At 41.4% G+C, this 22,901-nt stretch overlaps 1 protein-coding gene and 1 long non-coding RNA gene across 3 annotated transcripts in view; both read left to right on the top strand.

Annotated features, from left to right (window-relative positions):
• The window catches only part of LOC308553664, a 107,353-nt gene extending 92,973 nt beyond the window's left edge, over positions 1–14,380 (top strand). The window contains exon 3 of the long non-coding RNA XR_013998265.1: positions 14,305–14,380. This is a non-coding gene — a long non-coding RNA (uncharacterized lncRNA). The remainder of the gene's footprint in view (positions 1–14,304) is intronic.
• A 3,423-nt stretch (positions 14,381–17,803) lies between these two features.
• Positions 17,804–22,620, top strand: HMGB1 (high mobility group box 1). 2 transcript variants are annotated; one of them, XM_081129732.1, is made up of 5 exons: positions 17,804–17,973; positions 19,754–19,917; positions 20,131–20,276; positions 20,745–20,919; positions 21,986–22,620. In XM_081129732.1, exons 2-5 carry the CDS (start codon positions 19,768–19,770, stop codon positions 22,160–22,162), a joined length of 648 nt encoding a protein of 215 aa, XP_080985858.1. In that variant the 5' UTR covers positions 17,804–17,973; positions 19,754–19,767; the 3' UTR covers positions 22,163–22,620. The 2 variants fall into 2 exon arrangements, with proteins under 2 accessions (XP_080985858.1, XP_080985859.1); XM_081129733.1 differs by lacking the exon at positions 17,804–17,973 and adding an exon at positions 18,744–19,068.
• Positions 22,621–22,901: the final 281 nt, after the last annotated feature.

A 22,901-nucleotide genomic window follows, 5' to 3' on the forward strand; every position in this document is an offset into this window, starting at 1 on the left:
GCCTGCTTTCCAAAGTCACTAAAAAATGTATTTAGACTCCACAGCAGTAAAGAGAAAGGAAAAAAAAAATTCCCCAACATTTGTGTTTTTGAATGCTTGCTGTGGTGAATATTTGCACTGAGTGTTGATGTCTAAGCTTTTGTCTACTTATTTGAATTCAGGTCTTCTTAGGCGTGTGTGTGTGTGTGTGTGTGTGTGTGTGTGTGTGTGTGTGTTAGGTATGTGGAAGGCAGCATAAGAGATCTTTTTTTATTTATTAATCTCTCCCCACCCACACACCCCTCCCTGCCTTCCCTCTGAGATCCCTCAGTTTGTTGCAAGCTTCTATGTTAGTGGATCCACTTTGTTCATCAGTTTATTTTGTTTATTATATTCCACATATAAGTGAGATCATTTGGTACTTCTCCTTCTCTGATTGGCTCATTTCACTTAGCATAATACTCTCTAGTTCCCTCCATGCTGTGCCAAAGACCAAAAGGTCTTTCCTCTTCACAGCCGCATAGTACTCCATGGTGTAAATGTGCCACAGCTTTTTTATCCACTCATCTACTGATGGGCACTTGGGCTGTTCCCAAATCTTAGCTATTGTGAATTGCACTGCTATGAACATAGGGTGCATAAGTTCTTTGCGATTGATGTTTGGGGTTCCTTGGAATACATTCCTAGAAGTGGGATCACTGGGTCAAATGGCAGGTCAATTTTTAATCTTTTGAGGAAACTCCAGACTGCTTTCCATAGTGGCTGCACCAGTCTGCATTCCCACCAGCAGTGTACTTGGGTGCCCTTTTCTCCACATCCTCGCCAGCACTTGTAGTTCGTTGTCTTGTTGATGGTAGCCATTCTGACAGATGTGAAGTGATACCTCATTGTGGTTTTAATTTGCATCTCTCTGATGATTAGGGACACTGAGCATTTTTTCATATGTCTCTTAGCCATTTGTATGTCCTCTTTGGAGAAGTGTCTATTTAGGTCCATTGCACATTTTTTAATTGGATTGTTTGCCTTCCTTTTGTTAAGTTGTATAAGTTCCTTATATATTTTGGATATTAATCCTTTATCCCATGTTTCATTGGCAAATATGTTCTCCCATACAGTGGGCTCCCTTTTCGTTTTGTTGATGGTTTCCTTTACTGTACAGAAGCTTTTTATTTTGATGCAGTCCCATTTGTTTATTTTCTCCTTAGTTTCTCTTGCCCTAGGAGATGTATCAGCAAACATATTGCTATGAGAGATGTCTGAGATTTTACTATGTTTTCCTGTAGGATTTTTATGGTTTCATGCCTTACATTTAAGTCTTTTACCCATTTTGAATTTACTTTTGTGTATGGTGTAAGTTGGTGGTCCAGTTTCTTTTTTTTGCATGTATCTGTCCAATTTTTCCAACACCATTTATTGAAAAGACTGTCTTTACTCCATTGTATGTTCTTGCCTCCTTTGTCAAATATTAATTGACCATAATGGCATGGGTCAGTTTCTGAGTTCTCTCTTCTGTTCCACTGATCAATATGTCTGTTCTTGTGCCAGTACCAGGCTGTTTTGGTTACAGTGGCTTTGTAGTATAACTTGATATCTGGTATTGTGATCCCTTCAACTTTGTTCTTTCTCAAGATTGCCGTGGCTATTCGGGGTGTTTTTGGTTCCAGATAAGTTTTCAAAGTGTTTTTCCTAGATCTGTGAAATATGCCATTGGTATTTTAATAGGGATTGCATTGAATTTATAGATTGCTTTGGGTAATATGGACATTTTAATGATGTTAATTCTTCCAATCCACGAACATGGTATATTTTTCCATTTGTTTATATCTTCCTCTATTTCTTTCTCTTTTTTTAAAAATTTTTTATATATATTATTGATTTCAGAGAGAAGGCAGCAGAGGGAGAGAGAGAAACACCGATGATGAGAGAGTCATTGGGGATCGAGCCCGCAACCCGGGCATGTTCCCTGACCGGGAATCGAACCTCGATCTCCTGGATCCTAGGTCGATGCTCAACGGCTGAGCCATGCCCGGCCGGGCTATCTTCCTCTATTTCTTTTTTCAGTGTCCTGTAGTTTTCTGAGTAAAGGTCTTTTACATCTTTGGTTAAGTTTATTCTTAGGTATCTTATTTTTTTAGTTGCAATGGTAAATGAGATTTTTTTTTTTAGTTTCTGTTTCTGAGAGTTCATTATTGGTGTATAAAAATGCCATCGATTTCTGAGTGTTAATTTTATATCTTGCTACCTTGCTGAATTCATTTATTAAATCTAGTAGTTTTCTGGTGAAGTCTTTAGGATTCTCTATGTACAATATCATGTCATCTATAATTGCAAAACTTGTTAGTGGTCTGGAACCAGGTAAAGCCCCTGGATGCATTAGGAGCACGGTCTATTAAATACTAGTTCTTGACCCACTACTTTGGATCTTTCGTGTCTGAAATTTTTTAGAGTTAGTTCCAGAGCAGCAATTCTGATCCATTTCTTAATGACTTCGTAATAACTATCTCAGCATCTAAATTAGAAAATAAAAATAATGCTGGTAAGAGTTTTTTAGTTTTGTTAGGGTGATAGTTCCCAAAGTTAATGTATTATTATTTTCTAAAGTCTACCAGTAGTAGGATATATGTCTGTTTTGGACACAATTTAGTATATAAACAAACTTTGTACAACCACCTTGTATATTTGGTCAGATCCAAAAGTTACTCAACAATTCTATAACTCTTAAAGACTTTGGCAAAATGTTTTCCCCCTCAATTTTAAATCATTATTTTGTCAGGAAAATTTGATTGGAAAAAAATGTTTCTTTTCTAACTGCAGGCCTGTCCATTGAGCCAATAAAGAATTTGTTTGAAAACAATTCCCAGCCTCTAGAACTACTAAGAGAATAAATTTTTTTCCTTTAATTAGTATCTTAGAATTTTTTTTTAACCAATGCCAAATGCAATGTGAGCTCAAGATTTTTAGTTCAGTTCTAAACTTAGAACTGTGATTTTCAAGTGGATTCTAAATTTGGCAAAAATGTCTTCTCCCTGCCATAGTAGCTGGTGTTTTCCCATCTTAACAGTTCCTGCATCTTATTTTCTAAGCAAGCCGTACTGTTTTTCTGTATTTTTTTAATAATTTTTTCCATTTCCCCTTTGTGGAATCCCGAATGCAACCTTTTTTAGACCATAAAATAAAAAAGATATGGCAGCTTTTTGAAAGATGAAGGGGGGAAGTGGTAAGGAGGAAAAATGTCATTTAGCTTCATTCCTACAATGAAAAGATAAATACTGTATGTCTTAGATACTGAGCTACACAAACTTTATATACAGGTTGAAAGAAATCACCAAGTCAGAATCCAGTTCAGATGCTTATTTTTTCTGCAAATGTCTGCATAAATTTACATGAGCCTTGGTCCCTTCCTGAGGAGAATGTGAAAAAAGGTGTCTCATAGGTCACCACTTAAAGCACTGTGTCCAACAAAGCCATCTCTGCTTTTTGCTGAATGTTTCATCCCCTTCCTTGCAGATGAAAACATCAAGGCAAAGTGCTAAACGCAAAACTCAGGCCTAGCAAGGCAGGGACACTGGGCCCTGTGGAGCACAGGTTATTAGTGTGCAGAGGTTGTAGATAGTTGGAAATAGCCACTTCCTCATTCTGCAGGGTATTGGAGGGAAGGACACTAAGATCGCTCCCAGAAACAAGCTCGCATGCCTCCCGCTCACTTGCGTTTATCTTGCCCTTCAGGTCTGAGCTCAGATTGCTAAGATCTCTCACTGTCATATTCCTTGTACCTTTTTTTCTCCCATTAGAACTATCTTCATTAAAACAACCCAGAGGAAAGAAGGCAAGTGTGAGGAAAAGGTGATGTGGGACTTTTTCCCCTCTTGGGACAAAGTTTTGGCATCTGATCCCTGAGCTGCACACCTCTGCAGCACAATGTTTGAGCAGCTTCGTTTTCTTCCCATGATTGTGTTGTTTAGGCACTTACACATGTCACCCCAGCCCAGGGCAGAGCGCAAGCTTGCTCCCTCACACAGCATTCCCCAGCACTTCCCTAGAGATCTTGGCAAAGAGGCATCCTGCGTGCTCAGGGCTTTGGTCCTCGCCCTCCTCTGCTAGGCAGGAAGAACAGTCAGGCTGCTTCTAGCAGGGGGAGGCTCCAACAACAGGAGAGCAGCCTTGACGGTCTTGTTCAACAGGTTCCCCGGCTTTATTTTCTCTTGCTTCTGCAGCGCCAAAAGTGGAGGACTAGAATACTTAAGATATTTCCCATTCCCAGTCTTCCTAGGTACCAAGCATTCTGATTACCAGACTCCCGGCAGAAGCAGCAGGAGAATTTTCTGGGATGGAATGCCCGCCCATCGTCCTGTACCACTTCTAGAGGCAGCTGTCGCCCCTCCCCGCCCTGCAAGTGTTGGTAGAATTCCATTGACCTCAGCATTCCGAGGGTGGCTGAAATTGGCTTGGACATCCAACCTTGAAGGGAATGCAGCAAAGTGAACCAGCCTACTCTCTGCCATGTAGACAGTGTGGGTCATTCATTCGAGTTCAGGGAATAGGTGCTCCAAGTGAGAAGCTTAAATCAGTTTAGATCAGCAGATCACCCAGACAGTCTCCTGCCTCTGACAGTGGGACTAAGGGTGATTTTGTGAGAAAACATTTTTCCTCTCTACCATGTCGGCATCAAACTTGTAGGGTTACTCCACACAACATTCTGGCTTTCCTTAACAAAACATTATTTATCTGGCCTTGTATCCAGCTTCTCTATTTTGGGCTTCAATCATCTGTCACAGTGTATTTACATTAAATAATCTAAAGGAAAGAGCATTCATTAGGCTAGGAGTCAGGAGTCTGTAGCTCTGCCATAAGGTGACGGGTGATCCCTGGCAAGACATTTACAGGCCTAGCTCCTTCATCTAAAACATTGGGGTGGGGGGACCAGTTTGATAACTGTTCTAAAATCCCATGTATCCTCTTTAAACTACTACATAATAGTAAGTAGGAAATAGTATTTAAAATACTATTGTAGGATAGTATTTTCCCCACAGTTGTCCCTAAATTACTTTGGTCACACTTTAAGGAATACTGCAGTTTCTAGTCTTGTAGCTTTACCCTGTCCGTGCTTTACATAACTGAATTAACTTCATCATAGTCCCCCTTTTTCTTGAGCTTTACTGACTGCAGATCTGTCTTTTTTTTTTCCTTTTATAAATATACTTTTATTTAGAAAGTCTCAAATTGCTCCTAATTATTTTTATTACCCATCTCTGGGATGGGGGGTGGGGGTGCAGCTCTGAAGAAAGTAGTGTGTACTCAAGTCAGGGTTAGGGTGTTTTCTGCGTGCTTCCTCACGATCCCTCCCAGTGTGGTGGCTTTGTGATGGCACAGCGCACTGAGTTGGTGCCTTTTGGGGCTGCCCACATGTCTCCCGAGATGCCTTTCCTGTGTTATAAATAGGAGTTCAGAGTCCATCATCTTATAAGTCCATTTGAAGTCTTTTCTCCCAAATTACTCTTTGCCACATGAATACCTGTCTCCCACTTTTCGCACATTCACACAACTCTGAGAGAACTTTTGGCTGTGTATTCCCCACGCTGTTTATCACCTGGAACAAAAGTCATCTGCAGAATTGAAGATTACACTCTGTATTTCCACTTCCATGTCATTTTTTAAAAATATATATCTTTATTGATTTTAGAGAGAGGAAAGGAGAGGGAGAGAGAGAGAGAGAGAGAGAGAGAGAGAGAGAAACATCAATGATGAGAGAGTCATTGATCGTCTGCCTCCTGCACGCTCCCAACTGGGCATCGAGCCTGAAACCACGACATGTGCCCTGACTGGGAATCAAACCCCGATCTGGATCCTAGGTCGACCCTCAACCGCTGCGCCACGCCCAGCTGGGCTCCATGTCATTTTTTCAATGTTGGAAAACAAAAACAGAACAACTCTCATGCTCATCCTGATCCTTGGGAGAGAGTAGCAGCTAGTGTGGGATGGTGAGTGAGGAGCAAGGCACAGATCTTTCTCGAAGAATCTGGAAACTCAGCATTTGGTTTTACTGTGAATTTCAGTAGCAAGTTCTACAGTACTTGGTGGCAAAGTCATGATTAGATTCAGGTTTCTTTATTACTTTACCAATTTATCATGTTTAAGTATTTACTCATGAATTGAGTGGCTCCTCTATAGGCCAGGCACTAGGCTAGATGCTGAGAAAAATGGTGACTAAGGCACACCCTGCCCTTGAAGGGTTTGCAGACTAGAAGGCTACAGATACACCGGCAGCTGCAGGCCTGGGTGAGAATGCGAAGACAGGAGTGGGCTCAGGATGCCCTGGGAGCATTTAGGGGAGCACCCACCCAGGGTTGGGCTCAAACCGAAAGATAAGCAGGAGTTGGATATCTGGAGGATTTTCCTGACTGAAGGACTGGCAAGTACCTGAGGAAGTATATACGCTTCAGGACCTCCTAATAGTTAAAGATTGTGGGAGCTTGGAGCGTGGAGCTGGAGAGAGAAGCAGGTGCTGACCATGAATGGCCTAGAAATTTCTGCTAAGAAATTTGAACATTCTCTTGAAGGCAGTGGGAAGTCATAGAGGGATTTCTAAAGTAGAGGAATATCATGGTCATATTATCATATTTCCTTTAGGACAATCACTTGGAGTTTTTTAAGGCTAAGGCCAGTCACATTAGGTTGTCTGAAACCATTGGAGTAGACCTGTCTGTCCTTGAATCTTGCGGTTCTAAGCTATGATGTTGTAATTGGCATCTCTCTTTAGAAAAATGCAGGTTTTCTGCCTTGAGTTCTGTCCAAATCTTTCAGCTTTTGGAAAGAGTCAAGTAAGTCTTTCTGAATGTACATAGCATCTAACCCTTGCAATTAAGGCCCACCATCTCCCTCGGGCGCCTTTCTCAGATGTTGGGCAGACTGAAGGAGCATTTCTGAGTTTCCACTTTGGCACTGGCTTCCAGTCCTGCCTCCCCCTTCCCCTTCCCTTTCCCTTTCCCTTTCCCCTTCCCCTTCCCCTTCCCCTTCCCCTTCCTGGCATCCTTTCCTTCCATTGCTCTAGCAGTTCCTCTTCTAATCTCATTATTTTCGCTCCACTCGAAAATCCCTTTGAAAAAGATATAAAGTTCAGTTTTAGCCACTGAAGAACTTATAGCCACATAAAAATGTTCTTTGAGTCTTCCAATTGTCACTAATAAACACATAACTTTTGAAGATGACATGTCACCCTATGATACTTAGGTTAGGATATAGTTTCTGTCTGCAAGAAGTTCACATTCTTTTAGGTAAGGTAAGAAAACACAAGAGGGAAAAGGGTCAAGAGACTGCCTTTTAAAAGGCAGGAAACCATAGAGAGAGCCTCATGAAATCCATTTTTCTGCTTGGGATGAGATTACGAATTTCCTCAGTTACTATTTCTCCCTGAAGTGTTTAAATAAGTGCCTTTTGATGTCTGGGCTTGAGAAAAGCTTGTTCCCCAAAGCCACTTGGCAAGTATAAATCCCAGGAACGAGGTACTTTACGCACTGTTTGTGGAGCTGGAACTATTGTTGAGAGAAAAGGGGGGAGGAGAGGAGAAGGGAGAGAGGAGGAGGCAGGGAAAGTGATGGTACCAGGAACCACAGCAGGGAGTGGGGATGACAGCTACATGGGAGCAGATCCTTCCTGGGGCCTTGCAGGTCAGCCTGCTCTACTTTCCAGCTTCACACTACAAGCCATGTCCCCTGCACCACACCGGGAGTCCTTCCATGCAAATCCAAACTGCTTTCATCTCAATCTAAAACCTAGATTGAATGTCTACACAAGAAGGATGATGACATTTGGGGAGTTTAAAAACTTTTGCAATATTTGGTAATATGTAGGAGGAAAAATAATGTGTGTTAACCTCTAAGAACATCTTTGTCACCACACAAATACAGCCATTTAGAAACTTGGCATTATTGTTTTGACTTTAAAGATTTTTAATAATATACATGAATTAAAACATAAATATGTTGACAAGCTTCTGAACCTCACACAGTAAAAAGCAATAAAGAAAATTTATTAAAACAATTGATCATAAAAACATTGCCCAAAGACAACAGGACAGGGGCCAACCTAAACAGAACTGAACCACATGAAGTTGCCAGTATCAACTGATTTTGACCAACAAAAATGATAACGTGACCATATGTTTTGCTCCATGTCCCTAAAGTGAGCATACTAGAATGTAATTAAATCCATGAAAGGAAGGGAATTCTGGACATAGGGTATTAAAACTGAGTATCAACAATGTGATAGGTGTGGGCAGAAAATTGAACGTGAGCTTCACGTTCCACTAACATTCATTGAGTACCTGTAATGAGTGAGTGCTGGAGAAACAAAGATGAGTGAGACAATATAATATGTAATATATTTAAATAGGCTATAAAATACATAATAATATATTGTTGTCATATAACACTATAAAAGCCATTAGAAAGGTACAACCTAAAGCAACAGAATTCAAAAATGAATTCTCATCAAGTGGAGAATTAATAAAGTTTGGGAAGTTTTTAAAGGATAGGTTGGATTTTAGCAGCAGAGGTGGGGGAAGGACACTACAACCAAAAGAAACAGTGTGGCCAGAAGCTCGAAGATAGGACAGTACAAGGTCTAGTTTGATTGGAAATTAGGAGAATGGTGGGGAGGGAAAGCAAGAGAGAAATTTTGCCTTATTACAGAGGGTCCTGAAGGCCAGGTAAGGATATTATAGTTAATTTGGAACAACATTGAAATTATATGGCAAGTTTTTAAGTAGTTGATTCTGGTGCATTAAGAAAATATTAATACCAATTTTTAAAGGAATCTAAAATAAACAGCCAACATTGGTTGATCATTTACAGTGTTTGAAGCAATTTACATACTAGGTTCAGCTCTGTTATGAGCTACTTTAAACTCACAGTTCCTCTTTGGAAGGGTACTATACATTTTACAGAAACAGCTGTGGCTCAGAGAAGTTAATTCACTTTGCCCAAGGTGTCACAGCTAGCTAGTGCCAGGGCCAGGATCCTAACCTATGAATGTCTCGTTCCAAAGCCTTCATTCTAAACCACAAAATAATAAATAGCAGAATAGAGTTGGGAGCAATAGAAATGGGGGAAAACAATAAAAGAAAATGATTAAAAAGTAGTGTGACATAGGTGTTATAAATTTGATGTTAGAGAAAAGAAGGGGAATCAGACTCTTAGAACTGGAGCCAGTGTGGGAAGCTGGCAAGGAAGGAAATTGGGAAGAGGTGTGGTTTAACAGCAAACTGGCAAGACAGAGAAACTAGTAAGTGTTGGGGTCAGAATAGAGCCTAAGACTGAAAGGGAAACGTAGGGTCATTTACATAGAGACAAAGGTGAAAACTCCACGGGGAGTTGGTCACTGAGGTCTCTAAGAGAGCCTAGAAGCAAAGAGAAGATGATTCGGGACCGAATTCTGGGGAAAGAAGGAATAGCTATTAAAGAAGACACATCAGTAGAGATGAGAGGTAAAAGTTTTCAAACAGACAGTTACTAGATTCTGATTTATGTTATCAGGGCAGTCACCTTGGAAATGCCTTGGTGACTTTAGGGCTAGAATAAATATGCATGATCTTTATAGATGAAGAGTTTCTAGAGTAATAAAGTCTGAATTTTTTTTAAGATTTAAAAAAATATATTTTTATTGATTTCAGAGAGAGGAAGGGAGAGGGAGAGAGACATAGAAGCATCAGTGATGAGATAGAGTCATTGATTGGCTGCCTCCTACATGCCCCCCACTGGGGATTGAGCACGAAATCCAGGCATGTGCCCTGGCCAGGAATCAAACTCAGATCTCCTAGATCATAGGTCGACATTCAACTGATGGGCCATGCCGGCTGGGCTAAAGTCTGAATTTTTAAAAATGATCTGAATCTTTGAGTCTTTTATTAATAAATTTCTTCTCTTAAAAAATTTGAGTTTTTTATATAGAATTGTACACTTGAAACTTATATCATTTATTAACCAGTATTACCCCAATAAGTTAAATTTTTAAAAAAGTGCAAGAGAGATGATAGCTACATCCCCCCCCCAAATTGGAGGGTTTTTTTCTAATTATAGAAATAATATAAATTGATTGTCCAAAACTGAGGAAATATTGAAGAGTATGAGGAGTAAACGATTACTTTTCAGCAGAAATGATACTATTAATATTTTCAAGTATATCCTTCCAGTCTTTTTGGATTCACATACACACTTTTTTTTTTAAACCAGGGAATCCTTCTGAAATTGTTTTGGTCATGATATTATATTTTCACATGGCATTAAATTTAGTATTCATAACAATTTGATAGTTGCATAATAGTAATGCATTATAAGTATGGACCAAAATTTATTTAACCAAGCCCCTTTCATTGAACATCTAGATTGTTTCCACATTATCGATAATGCTGCAATTAATATTCAAATCTTTGTGTTTTTACTTATTTCTGGTTATTATTTTCTAAATATTTCCAGAAGGAAAATCACTGATCAAATGCCATGAATGTTTCTAAAGCAGAGTTCATTTCTAAATAGAAGTCTCAATTTGCTGGTAGTGCTTATGTTAATATACTAAATCCTGCTATCTCCGTCTTAGTGCCTTATTTTTGTCTTTGGAAGTCAAAAGGAAACCTTAGAACAAGGATCAACAGCAACCTTTCAGAAAAAGCCTAAATGGTCTTTGTTGTTGATTTTTTATTATTCTGAACAGCAGGTATGGGTTGGCAGTCCCCTTCTATTTAGCTCCACAAGCCATTTTGGGTGCTCAGTGTTGTTGTTTTTTAAACAAAAGCCCTGGACCCTTGGGATATGAGGCCGTCTTCCCAATGGGTCCACCTCCACACTGGCAAATCTGAGGTGGGGAGAGCCTTACCTAGGCGAAGAAGGTATTTACAAAGTCTGCTAGGATTTCTCTCCTAGGCCTCAGGATTTGTAGGCATCTTCTTTACATTTCCTGGGTCTCCGGCTGGAATGCCCATTTTTTCTGAGGTGTCCGTGGCAGAGAGTGTCACTCTTCTTTCCTGTCTCCAGAGTCTTTCTCTGGGACAGTCCCACAATCTTGGCACCAACCTCGTTGGGTGTGCTGCGGAGATCTGGCTGCAGGTCCTGGATGCTGGGCACCTCTCCTGATCTGCTCCTCTCTTCAGTCTTGTCCAATCAGCCTGCAGCACCAGTACTTGTCAGTTAGGGTGGATATCACCCTTAATGGGAAACGGGGCTTATTTACTGTAGTGTTTTGTTAAAGGCAGGGCCCATAGGTGGGTTTGGAAGTAAAATTATGGTTGATTTGAAGGGGGAAAAAATCAGATTCCCATCACAATAATGTATGGTTTCCTGAAACTTTTTTCAAATTTTATATCTGCAACGTGTATGGGTCATATTCTAAAACCTTGGAAGCAAGTCTGTGAACTTGTGTCAAGACTCCCACGAGAATATGAGGTATGCTTAGGTGGGAAATGTCATCAGTGTTCGCTTTATTAGCAAGGCTAATAACTGGAAGGTGATGTGGCCTAGTGGAGAAAACTTTAGCTTCAGAGTCAGAACTGGGTCAATATTTTTGCTCTCTCACACTAGCTGTGTTACCCTGGACAATCTCACTGGTGTCTCTGAGCCTCCTTAGCATTATTTGTAAAAGAGAGAGAGTATCCTGGCCAATAGGATCACTGTATAAATTAAATGAAATAATCTATATATAGTGCTCAGCACATAAGAGACACATGGTAAATAAAGCTTCTTTTCTAGTCTTTTGCCTGGGCCATAAGACATCCTATGCAGCGCAGCCAGATTCTCTATTTCTCATCAAGAGTACATGCTACCTGTCACCAAAATGGTTCTGCTCATTTAAGGGACCCTTCCAGTTCAGTTTCCCACTCTGTGTTCTGTGTGATAATACATGTTTCCTATGAAAGGAATCTCTGATGACAAAAAACTCAGAATCACAGGTCACAGTTACAAAATATTAAGGACCCAACTACAGGATCCAGGCAGGTGACACGAGTGGGTCAGTCAGGTAGAATGACTAGGGAATGATGGGGACTGCAGCAAATTACAGAACAAATACCACCTTTGAGGGAGGTAGCACCTGTTCACTCCAAAATGTGGATTCAAGTTTTTAAATTTCTGATTTTTCAAAAACCAAATATCTGGATTTTTTTTAATGTGAAAAACTCCAACTTTTAAAAACATGGTGTTGTCCACGTGAAACATCTTTGTGTCAGATAAGGCCAGAGTCCTGCCAGTAAGTACTGTCTGACCTAACCTTTCATGGTTCAGCTGACTTACTACAGCCAACCCAGGCTCTCAAGAAAAACCTCCCAAGGTACCGTTGAAAGTGCTCTTTTAATACATTTTAACCACAGAATATGTAACTCCAATAATACATGGAATGTCCACCTAGCGAAGAGGAATGCCATCACTTTCAGATGGCGTTAAACACCATGGACCACGAGAAAGTATTGGGCTTAACTGGCAGGTAGGTCATGTTCTATCATCACTTTCCGTTTGTTTGGTTAATCAAAACCACACGTAAAATATTTATTCCTTTCTTTAAAAACAGCTTTATTGAGATATACTTCACATACATACAACTCAGTGATGTTTGGTATGTTCACAGGGTTGTGCAACCATTCGTCCACCTAAAGGAAGCCCCACACCCGTTAGCAGTCACTCTCCCTCCCCCTGGCCAATACTAATATCTTTCTACTTTATAAATGTTCCTGTTCTGGACATTTCATGCAAATGGAGCATACAATATGTGGTCTTTTATGGTTGGCTTCTTGCACTTAGCACAGTGTTTCAAAGCTTCATCCACATTGTAATGTGGGCATTTGGGTGGTTTCCACTGTTTGTTACAAATAATGCTGCTATGAACATTCATGTACAAGTTTTTGTGTGGACATGCTTCTGTTTCTCTTGGGTACATACCTAGCAGTAGAGTTGCTGGGTAATTCATATGGAACTCTATGTTTAATGTTTGTAGGAACTGTCAAACTGGTTTCCAAAGTGGCTGCACCGTCTTACATTTCCATCAACAGTGCCCGATGGTTCCGATTTCTCCATATCCTCGCCCACACTTGCCATTATATGTCTTTTTTATTATAGCCAATCTCATAGGTGTGTTTAGATACTTATTTTTAAGGTTTATGGCATTTTTAATAAGGCAGTTGAATTAGGTATGTTATATGGTTTTTGAGATCAAGACCTAAAATAGTCATCTTTTCTGAATTTAAATCGTTTTATAAAATATTTTACTAATGAGTTTTCCCTTCTTTGTATCATTCTTTGACTAACTAGAGAATAGGCATCTTATTAAGAAAGGGTATGATACTTCTTCTTTATTCACCAGTGAAATGTTCCAATTCTAGAGAAATTATTGATATAAAATAGCTTCTGTACTATTTTCTCTGCCTCCATCATCAATGCTGCCCACCGCTGAAGGCCCTTATTTGCCCACCTGTAAGTCACATTCAGACAGAAAACGGAGGCTCAATCAGAAGCTCTTAAGCAGCTCAGGACAAAGTTCCCCTTCTCCACATACTGACAAGTAGAACACCACCTCTCTGCCCTCCACCTCTGGCGCCTGTCCATTTGGTTCTGTAATATCCTTGCAAGTTAGATAAAGTATCATAGCCCCAAGAGCTGGGGACAAGGAGCACTGACCTTAGTGGCTACCAGAAGTCCATGGGTAGTGGATCGGAGGGTTGGAACTCAGTGTCCTACCTTGTAGTCCAGAGTTCACATACCTGTGCTCTTTTCTTTTCCTGAATTCCTCTCTCCTTTATTTTCAGCACCCTAAAAAGGGAGGGAGGGAGGGAGGGAAGGAGGGAGGGGGGTGGAGGAGGGAGAGAGAGAGACAGAAGAAAGAGAAGGAAGGAAAGAAAGAGAAAAGGGTTTACGTATAGTTCCCTCATCAGACACTTTGGTTTACTGTTTCTGTCTTTTTCAGAAACTGGCCCTTTTTGAGAAGGAGAAACAAGAGAATTCACATAGCTAGACTTCAGAATTAATTGTACTGGGAGGAATCAGTATCCTTCAGCCAAAGACTTACAGCCCCCTGTCTGTGTTTTGTATTGTTTTACGTTAGAGTTAAGTTTCAATGGCCTGTTGGAAGCAACCTTTGGGCAGACATTCTGGCAGTTTTTGTGATAAATTTGTATTTGGCTTGCTGTAGTTCACTCTATCCAACAAGGAATAACCTTGGCCTAGTTGAGAACTGGTAAATTCTAAAAATTTAGTGTTTGTCTATATTTGAGATCCTCTCAAATATAGAATGAGGTGCAATTGGAATCTATCTTCAACTTTAGCATCCTAACATTACTTATTATTATTCTAGGTCCCTACCTTTTGATTTAGAGACCCAAATATTTATCTCCAAAGATGGAAGAGGAAGATTAAAACAATAATTTTCTGTAAGTGCTTTTTCAGCTATTAACTCATTTATTCAAAAGACTTTATTAAGTGCCCACTATAGGCCAAGCACCCTGCTAGATAAGAGAGGGTCCCTGCCTATAACGGGTGCAGTGCAGTAGGACAAGCAGACAGAACTGGATAATTACAATTGTGAACACAGTAATCAATATACAAAATATTATGGGATCACAGAAGAGAGGCACTTCACCTACCCCATAGGGGGTTCAAGGCAGGCTTCAGGAAGGACATAAACTTTATTAATGAAGATTTGTAATTCATTTGGCTAAAATGGGCATGGGAGAAAGTGTTCAGGCTTTTTGAATTAGACAACGCTGTAATTTGGGATAAAACATCCAATAACTCTAAAGTAAAATATATGCCAAATTTGTGGCTAATGATTCATTGTGAAGAAGAAAAGGGTCTAATGTAAATAAGTGAATGTCAAGGTTGCAGGATTAGAGCTAGAAGTTGTTGGGTTTACTTAAAAGTTTCTTTCCTTTTTATATCCCTCTTTGCCTATATCTTGGAAAAACAAATATGAGAAACATTGTGCCTATAAGTGTAGGTTTTTATATTCTCTCTGACATGGCCTCTGTTACACTTGGGAATAAATAAAAGCACCATCACTAGATTGGATGAAGATGAGTGCTATTTGAGGCCAGAATTTAAAAACAAAAAAGTTTAATTAGTGTTGCAACCACTGCCCTCATATAAAATTAAAGTATGAGGAAAAACTCAATGTTAACTGCATCCGAGGTTTTCTAAGTCATGGGTCTGAAGGGATCTGCATGACAATTTTAAACCTTTGAAAAAAAAGTTTAATCTTTACAACAACTCTGTGATTGCCTCCACTTTATAGTTGGGAGAACTGAAGCACAAAGAGGCTTAAAAAAACTTGCTTAAGATCATACAGCTAGTAAGTAGCAGAGCTGGGATTTGAACTCAGGTCTATTTAAATCCAGTTGTCTATTACTCACCGTACTATCCTGCTGAAATAGAAACCTGTGTGGGTCCACTGCTCTCATGTTGTTCTGTGACCATAAACTTACCCTGGCAGGAGTAAGCTATTATAGATAATTGGTAAAAGTGTGTGGTTGGGCCAGTGCAAATCCAACACTGCTTGCGGAAAATATTGATAGTGTGCTATCTTTAAATAATAGTCAAATTTTGATGTCATTTAAAGTGTCAGCCAACGAATCTCAGAGGGAAGGGGGAGGGGTGGGAAGAGATTAACCAAAGAACTTTTATGTATATATGCATCACCATAACCCATTAGCACAGGCAATAGTAAGGTGAAGACCTAAGGAGGGGGTGGGAGTGAGGTGGAAAGGGTCAGTGGGGGGAAAAAAGGGGGCATCTGTAATACTTTCAACAACAAAGATAAATAAAAATAGTCAGTGTCATGAATATTTTGTAATATGGGCATCAAAATAGTAAAACAAATGAAATAAATATTTAGATTTAAATAAAGCATGATTAGTAAAGTGAAGTAGATAAGGGTAAATACGTATGAAAAGAATATGAATTAACTTTAGATGTTTACTTTTTACACTGAGTGTGCATTATACTAGTTTATATATTCTTTGATATTATATACACTTTTTCGTGTGCATGTGTTGTGTATTATTCATTCATCAACACTATAACCCCTGAGACCAATCATGTATTTTAAAAAAGGAATAAACATTAAAATCATAGGTCAGGGAAGGTTATCTAAGCTGATTCTCAAACACCTTAATAAATTAAAGCAAATACTTTGGGTTATGGATGTGTAGAGTGGATATAAGAAATAAAAAGATCATAATAAAGTGATTATTTAAACTTGGATCTATTACATCAATTTTCAACTGGTGTGCTGCAAGAATTTTTAAAACATGCAATACCTGACTGTAGTCAGGGGCACTGACCTCTTTTTCCTTAGAATGTCAAATAAAAAAGACATCAGCTAACACAACAAGAGCCATCTGGTTTGAATGAATCGAAATTATGTCTATTTTTTGTCAGATTAGCAAAAAAGATAATATATTTTTTGGTGTGCTACAGAACTTTAGTAACTAGTTTATGTGTGCCCTGAGATGAAAAAGGTCGAAAATTACTGCTCTATTACATTAGGGGGAATTGGCTGATGGATTTAAAAACGTATGATCATGGCATTAGAGGGTGAAAAAGGGGAAGTCTGTTATAACTGAATAGGGGTGTGGTCTGCTCCCACTAAGGACTAGATAATAGTTTCATAAAGCACTGATATATGTGCATGGTCTTCAAAACTGGCTGATATAGCTAACACATTTTCTTTACAGACATAATAAATGGGTTTACTACTAAACGCCAGTTTAGTAAGCTAGGGAAAGCACAGTCTGTGGATTTGGGCATACCAACTCTGTGCCTCCATCTAGTCCTTCAGGTAACCATATCCCTGCAGCTCCTGTAATCCTAGAGCAGGTACATGGATGCACTAAGTGGTGTGATGGGAGGGGGAGATAGCATCACAAGGATTCGTTTGATTATAACAGTAATCCACACCAAGTCAAATAAAATAGCCAAACAGTTAAAAACGTGGTCTCTAATGAATTTGCTAATTCTAGCAGGCCCTCACAAGCATTTCCTGCCGGAGTGCCCCATATCAAAACGAAATAGCTGTGCTTTAATTACATGGAATAATTATTCGATTTCCAGGAAGTTAAGACAGTGCTTTGTATTTAAATAAAAAGTTCTAGACACGGTGTGAAACTCGATCAAACCAACAAAAAGGGTGAAACCGAATGCCTATACTGTGAGTCAAGATTTCAGCTGCTCAGCAAGCCTGACGTTACGGTTTACGAGCCCAGAAAAAGGGGCATTTTAAAACCGCCCGGCCGGATCATGTCACTTTCTTACAGGAAAAGCCCTGCCTTTGCAGAGATCTAGTGTAATGCAACCACGTGCTGTTGAGGGGCCTCAATCTTGGTGCCTTCGCCCCTCCGCACTGGCAGGAGCCCCAGTTTTTAGGGGGCGCGACCTCAGACTGTCGCCCTCACTTTTGAAGATCTGCTAAAATTCTGGGGTCTCTTATCTCAACGGCTTTGCAAGTGAGTTTGGGGTAGGGAGGGGGGGGGAGGCCTGTGGGTGTCTGTTTTGCCTGAGGAGTTGGAGACTCCGGTGGAGAAGTCAGGCCCGCGCCGCTCCGGCGGCCGCTCCGGCGTGGGGCCGGCTTGGGTTAGACACATGCACACACACCATAGAGCTCGCTTTCCCGTAGCAGCTGCTGCCTCTGCCTCTGCCTCTCCCGCCTCAGCCTCCTTGCCCGGCATCCACACACATTCAGATTTGCGCGCTGTTTCAATCCTTGATGACGTGTCCCCGGAGACAGCCAATAGCCGACGGGCTCTGGTCAGGACAATGGGAGGGAGCGGGCCAATGAGCGGGCCCCGTGAGTTGGCGGTAGCCAATAGGAGGCGCGCTGGCTGGAGAGTAATGTTACAGAGCGGAGAGAGTGAGGAGGCTGCGTCTGGCTCCCGCTCTCACAGCCATTGCAGTACATTGAGCTCCATAGAGACAGCGCCGGGGCAAGTGCGAGCCGGACGGGCACTGGGTGACTGTGTGCTCGCTGAGGGTGAGTCCGGGGCAGCGCTGCGGCGGGGAGGGCGCCTCCGGCAGCGCCCGACTCGCGCGGCGGCGGGATCCGGCGGCCGGGAGCGGTGGGTCGGGATCCACACAAAGGCGGATGAGGGGGGACGGGGGGGAACTGCGCACGGAGCGAGCCTGGGGCGCCGAGCCCTGCCCCGCGCCGGACCCCGGCCCGGGCCACCGAGCGCCGCAGCCCCGCGCCCGCGCCGCCCACCCGCCGGCGTCCGCGCTGACTGGCGCAAAAAAAAATTTTTTATTAAAAACATTTTTAACGTGTTTTCAGCCCCCGGGCCGAGTGTTCGGGCGGCCGCCGTGCGCGGGGGGCGGCGGCGCCTCCTCGGGCTGCTTCGGCCGCCGCAGAGCCGGGCGCCGGGCGGGCAGCGCGGTGGGCCCGGCGGCCTGCGCCCGGGCGGCGGCGCGGCGGAGGGGGGAGCGGCGCCCTGCGCCCGCTGGAACATGGCTGACTCGCCCGGCGCTGCCGGCGGGGAGAAAACAAGGCGGCGGGCGGGCGGGGGAGCGGGGCGCGCAGTTCCGAGGTAACTTTTTTTTCTCGCTCCGCTCCCAGCCCCGCGTTTCCCGTGCGGGGGTGGCGGGCCGCGGAGGGAGACGGGCGCGGCGGCGGCTGCGGGCGGGGGAGGGGAGGGGAGGGTCCGGCCGCGCGCCCCCCGCCCCTCCCCCCGGCCGCAATGGCCGAGCGTGCGCCAGAGCGCGCCGCGCACCCCGCCCGCCCGCGCTCGCACTCACACACTCACACACATACACACAAAGGGAAGGAGCCATGTTCGCGCTCGCCCTCGCGGCGGCGCAGGCGGGGAAGACGCGCAGCGGCCATTCCGTGCGCGCCGGGCCGGCGGCCGCGGGCGGAGCCAGCCCCCATTTCGAGCGGGGCTTCTCCCTCGGCGAGCCCGACAAAATGGGGGCGGCGGGCGCACGTGGCGGCCCCGGGCCCGCGCCGCCGCTCCCCGCGCTGCCTGCTTCTCCCGGACTCCTGGGGCCAAGTGGCGGGAAGGTGTGCAGAGCCCCGGCGCTGGGAGCCCTCTCCAAGCGGCGCCCCAACTTTCGCGGATTAAAAAATACTCCGGTGAGGGCGGGGGTCAACCCGAGCAGGAGTGGCTTTTGTCCCTCATCCTTGTTTACTCAGAGAAACTTCAGACCGGACGTGTTTAGTCAGAACTGAAACACATCTCGGGGCCAAACCGATAGGAAACAAGCTGCCTCGCTGTGCGGTGGCAGCCGCACAAATACTACTGCCACCCCCAGCCTGGGTCCAAGCGTGGCAGCTTTCTCACCCGCCCTTCTCCCAGCAAACTTTCTGCCAAGCGAATATTTTTCAAGCAATCACTAAACTTTAGTGGTTTCGGCCCGTTATTGGGAAGGGCCTGCTTACTACTCAGGCTCTTAGGTCCTTCAAATCCACAAGTCGGCACGTTAGTTTTCTGACATTTGGTCCGGTTGATTTAAAACGGTTTGTGTATTTTAAAAAATTTAAATGACCTTTTGGGTATTCATTCTGAACAGACACATGAGTGACAAATACTGTATACCATTGTGTCTACTTTTTGAGATCACACCGACGGACCGTTTTCTGCTTGGTGTTGCCTCTTGGAATTGGCTGTTACTACCATTTTTTGGTTTGGTATTATGAGAGGTTGGTGTCACTCCTGTGTTAAATAATCGGTACGTTAGTTTTCATACACTCTCCAAGGAGTTAAAGTGCTCTGAAATGTCATAGTTTCATTGCTAACATCAAACATTTATTTTTTTAGGAAAGTAATTAAACATGGGCAAAGGAGATCCTAAGAAGCCGAGAGGCAAAATGTCATCATATGCTTTCTTTGTGCAAACTTGCCGGGAGGAGCACAAGAAGAAGCACCCAGATGCTTCAGTCAACTTCTCAGAGTTTTCTAAGAAGTGCTCAGAGAGGTGGAAGGTAAGAGGGCTTAAAACATACCCAAAAAGTCACCTCCTAATTAGGGTTTTAAAAAGGCTCTGCTATTTGCATAATGTGAGTGGTAATGTTAGAACAGGCTACTCAGTAACAAAGGACACTGGTTTTATTCATTTTAATAAATAAATTGTTCTTCTACAAACAATTTATTAAAATTTTGTTGCCAGCTTAAGTTTACAAATAATTCTTTTGTAGACCATGTCTGCTAAAGAGAAAGGAAAATTTGAAGACATGGCAAAGGCGGACAAGGCCCGTTATGAGAGAGAAATGAAAACTTATATCCCTCCTAAAGGGGAAACAAAAAAGAAATTCAAGGATCCCAATGCACCCAAGAGGCCTCCGTAAGTATCTTGCCATTTTTCTTTCAAGAAGTGCTTTGCAATAGAAGCAGAAATTCAGCAAGCCACCTTGTGGGTTTGGAGTGTATAAGCAAAGTTTCTTAGCTGATAGTAGTTCACATTGGTAGATTTAAGTGTTATGAGAAAAATTCCTGTGGGAATTTGACATTTGCTTTCTTCACCCAGTGTATTTCTAAATGTAATTTTGAGTCTTTTCTCGAGAAATATTTATCTGTAATACTTAGAGTAATTTGCAGAATGTCTTTTTGGAACTTTAGTGTTAATAGTGTCTTTTCAACTAGTAGCATCATGAGTGAAATTGTAAATCAAGCTTTGGTTTTGAAGGGTAATTAGCATATTATATTTGCACCCTATCCAATGCATACTAGAAATTAGAAGCAGTTTTAAATAGCAATACAATACATATTTGATAGTAAACTTAAAATTGTAAAATGAAATTTCTCTTTGTAGTTCGGCCTTTTTCTTGTTTTGTTCTGAGTATCGCCCAAAAATCAAAGGAGAGCATCCTGGCCTATCCATTGGTGATGTTGCAAAGAAGCTGGGAGAGATGTGGAATAACACTGCTGCAGATGACAAACAGCCTTATGAAAAGAAGGCTGCTAAGCTGAAGGAGAAATACGAAAAGGTAAGGAGTATGGATTTGCTTGGTGTAATGAGGAAAGAAAGGGTATGCCTTGTGTTAGGAAATTATACTTGGTACCTCACCTTAATTTTCCATTTTCTTAGGGATTTCTAAAAGTTTGAGGTGTAATGTAGTTTTTGTTTATTTCAGTATAACAGCTATATTCAGTGTGTCATTGGCTATTGTCTTAAGTCCTATTCTGTCTTTCAAATTATCTAGAATATCTAATTATAGTGGTAATTTTTTTTAATTTTTTTTTTTTTTACTTTGTATTATCATGCAAAGGCCATACATTTAGTCTGGGTTTGTTATTCCCCAATATCTCCAAATATATTAAAATTTTGGTAGTTACTTTGAGTCATGATTAGTTATTTTAAATGGTCAGGTACACAACATAAAAATAGGATGGACAAAATAATATAGATTGTGTTCATAAATATACCTTGAAGCATTTATGTTCTCTAGATAACCCCAAAAACCTCAATTTTAAGTTAAAAAGGTAATGTCTGCATAATGAATTGATATGAAGAAAAATCTATAACCCCTATACTTTGAATTGAAATGTTAAAGTTAGATTTTAGCTTATTTAGCTATTCTGGGGAAAAGTGTTAATTTCTAGATGTTTTCTTAATCTAATTGCATGGCTTACTTGACAAATTACTTTTTTTTGTTTTTAAAGACAAAATTTCTTACTATGGATTAGGGTCTGGCAAAATAAACCTGTAGAGTGCTTTTCTGCATTCAGAAGGTGGCAGTGTCTACCCTTTAATCAGTCTCTACATTCTAGTTCCAATAAAGGAAAGTTAGGATGTGATGCATAATTTCACTTCAGTGAGCCATAACATGGCAAATATTAGACCATGAATTATAATCATCTTGTCGTGTTTTTATATGCATTTTTCAAAATCTTGGTTATTTGTTGAGGTAGAGTGAGTCTTTCAGATATGTGGTATTTTAGCATAACTGGAATCTTGATTTTCATAAAGTTTTCCCATGTTACTTTTATTTCTCCCCTTACTTTAACTGTATTGTCTTTCCTACCAATTTCTCCTGCCTCTTATTTTGGAAGGATATTGCTGCATACCGAGCTAAAGGAAAGCCCGATGCGGCCAAAAAGGGAGTTGTCAAGGCTGAAAAAAGCAAGAAAAAGAAGGAAGAGGAAGAAGACGAGGAAGATGAAGAGGATGAGGAGGAGGAGGAAGATGAAGAAGAAGATGATGAAGAAGAAGATGATGATGATGAATAAGTTGGTTCTAGCGCAGTTTTTTTTTTTCTTGTCTATAAAGCATTTAACCCCCCTGTACACAACTCACTCCTTTTAAAGAAAAAAAAAATTGAAATGTAAGGCTGTGTAAGATTTGTTTTTAAACTGTACAGTGTCTTTTTTTGTATAGTTAACACACTACCGAATGTGTCTTTAGATAGCCCTGTCCTGGTGGTATTTTCAATAGCCACTAACCTTGCCTGGTACAGTATGGGGGTTGTAAATTGGCATGGAAATTAAAGCAGGTTCTTGTTGGTGCACAGCACAAATTAGTTATATATGGGGATGGTAGTTTTTTCATCTTCAGTTGTCTCTGATGCAGCTTATACAAAATAATTGTTGTTCTGTTAACTGAATACCACTCTGTAATTGCAAAAAAAAGTTACAGCTGTTTTGTTGACATTCTGAATGCTTCTAAGTAAATACAATTTTTTTTATTAGTATTGTTGTCCTTTTCATAGGTCTGAAATTTTTCTTCTTGAGGGGAAGCTAGTCTTGCTTTTTCCCATTTTGGATCATATGATTTATTACAGTGTTTATCTTTCATATAGTTAGCTGATAAAAACCTTTTGTCTACACACCCTACATACTCGTGATGAGGGTAATGAGAGTTGAATTTAGACTGTTTTCATCCATAACTGAAAGGCAAAAATCTTGATCAGTTGATATAAAAATTCACATAGCCCAGTTACATTTACAAAGTGAAAAGTAACCACTCTAC

This window comes from Miniopterus schreibersii (assembly GCF_964146895.1).
Source record: "Miniopterus schreibersii genome assembly, chromosome: 2".
Classification (NCBI taxonomy): domain Eukaryota; kingdom Metazoa; phylum Chordata; class Mammalia; order Chiroptera; family Miniopteridae; genus Miniopterus; species Miniopterus schreibersii.

Bases quoted from the DNA above. Each gene is read 5' to 3' on its own strand.
- HMGB1 (XM_081129732.1), top strand. From the start codon at position 19,768: ATGGGCAAAGGAGATCCTAAGAAGCCGAGAGGCAAAATGTCATCATAT. The intron at 19,918-20,130 runs GTAAGAGGGCTT...ATTCTTTTGTAG, and splicing joins AGTGCTCAGAGAGGTGGAAG to ACCATGTCTGCTAAAGAGAA. The intron at 20,277-20,744 runs GTAAGTATCTTG...TTCTCTTTGTAG, and splicing joins AATGCACCCAAGAGGCCTCC to TTCGGCCTTTTTCTTGTTTT.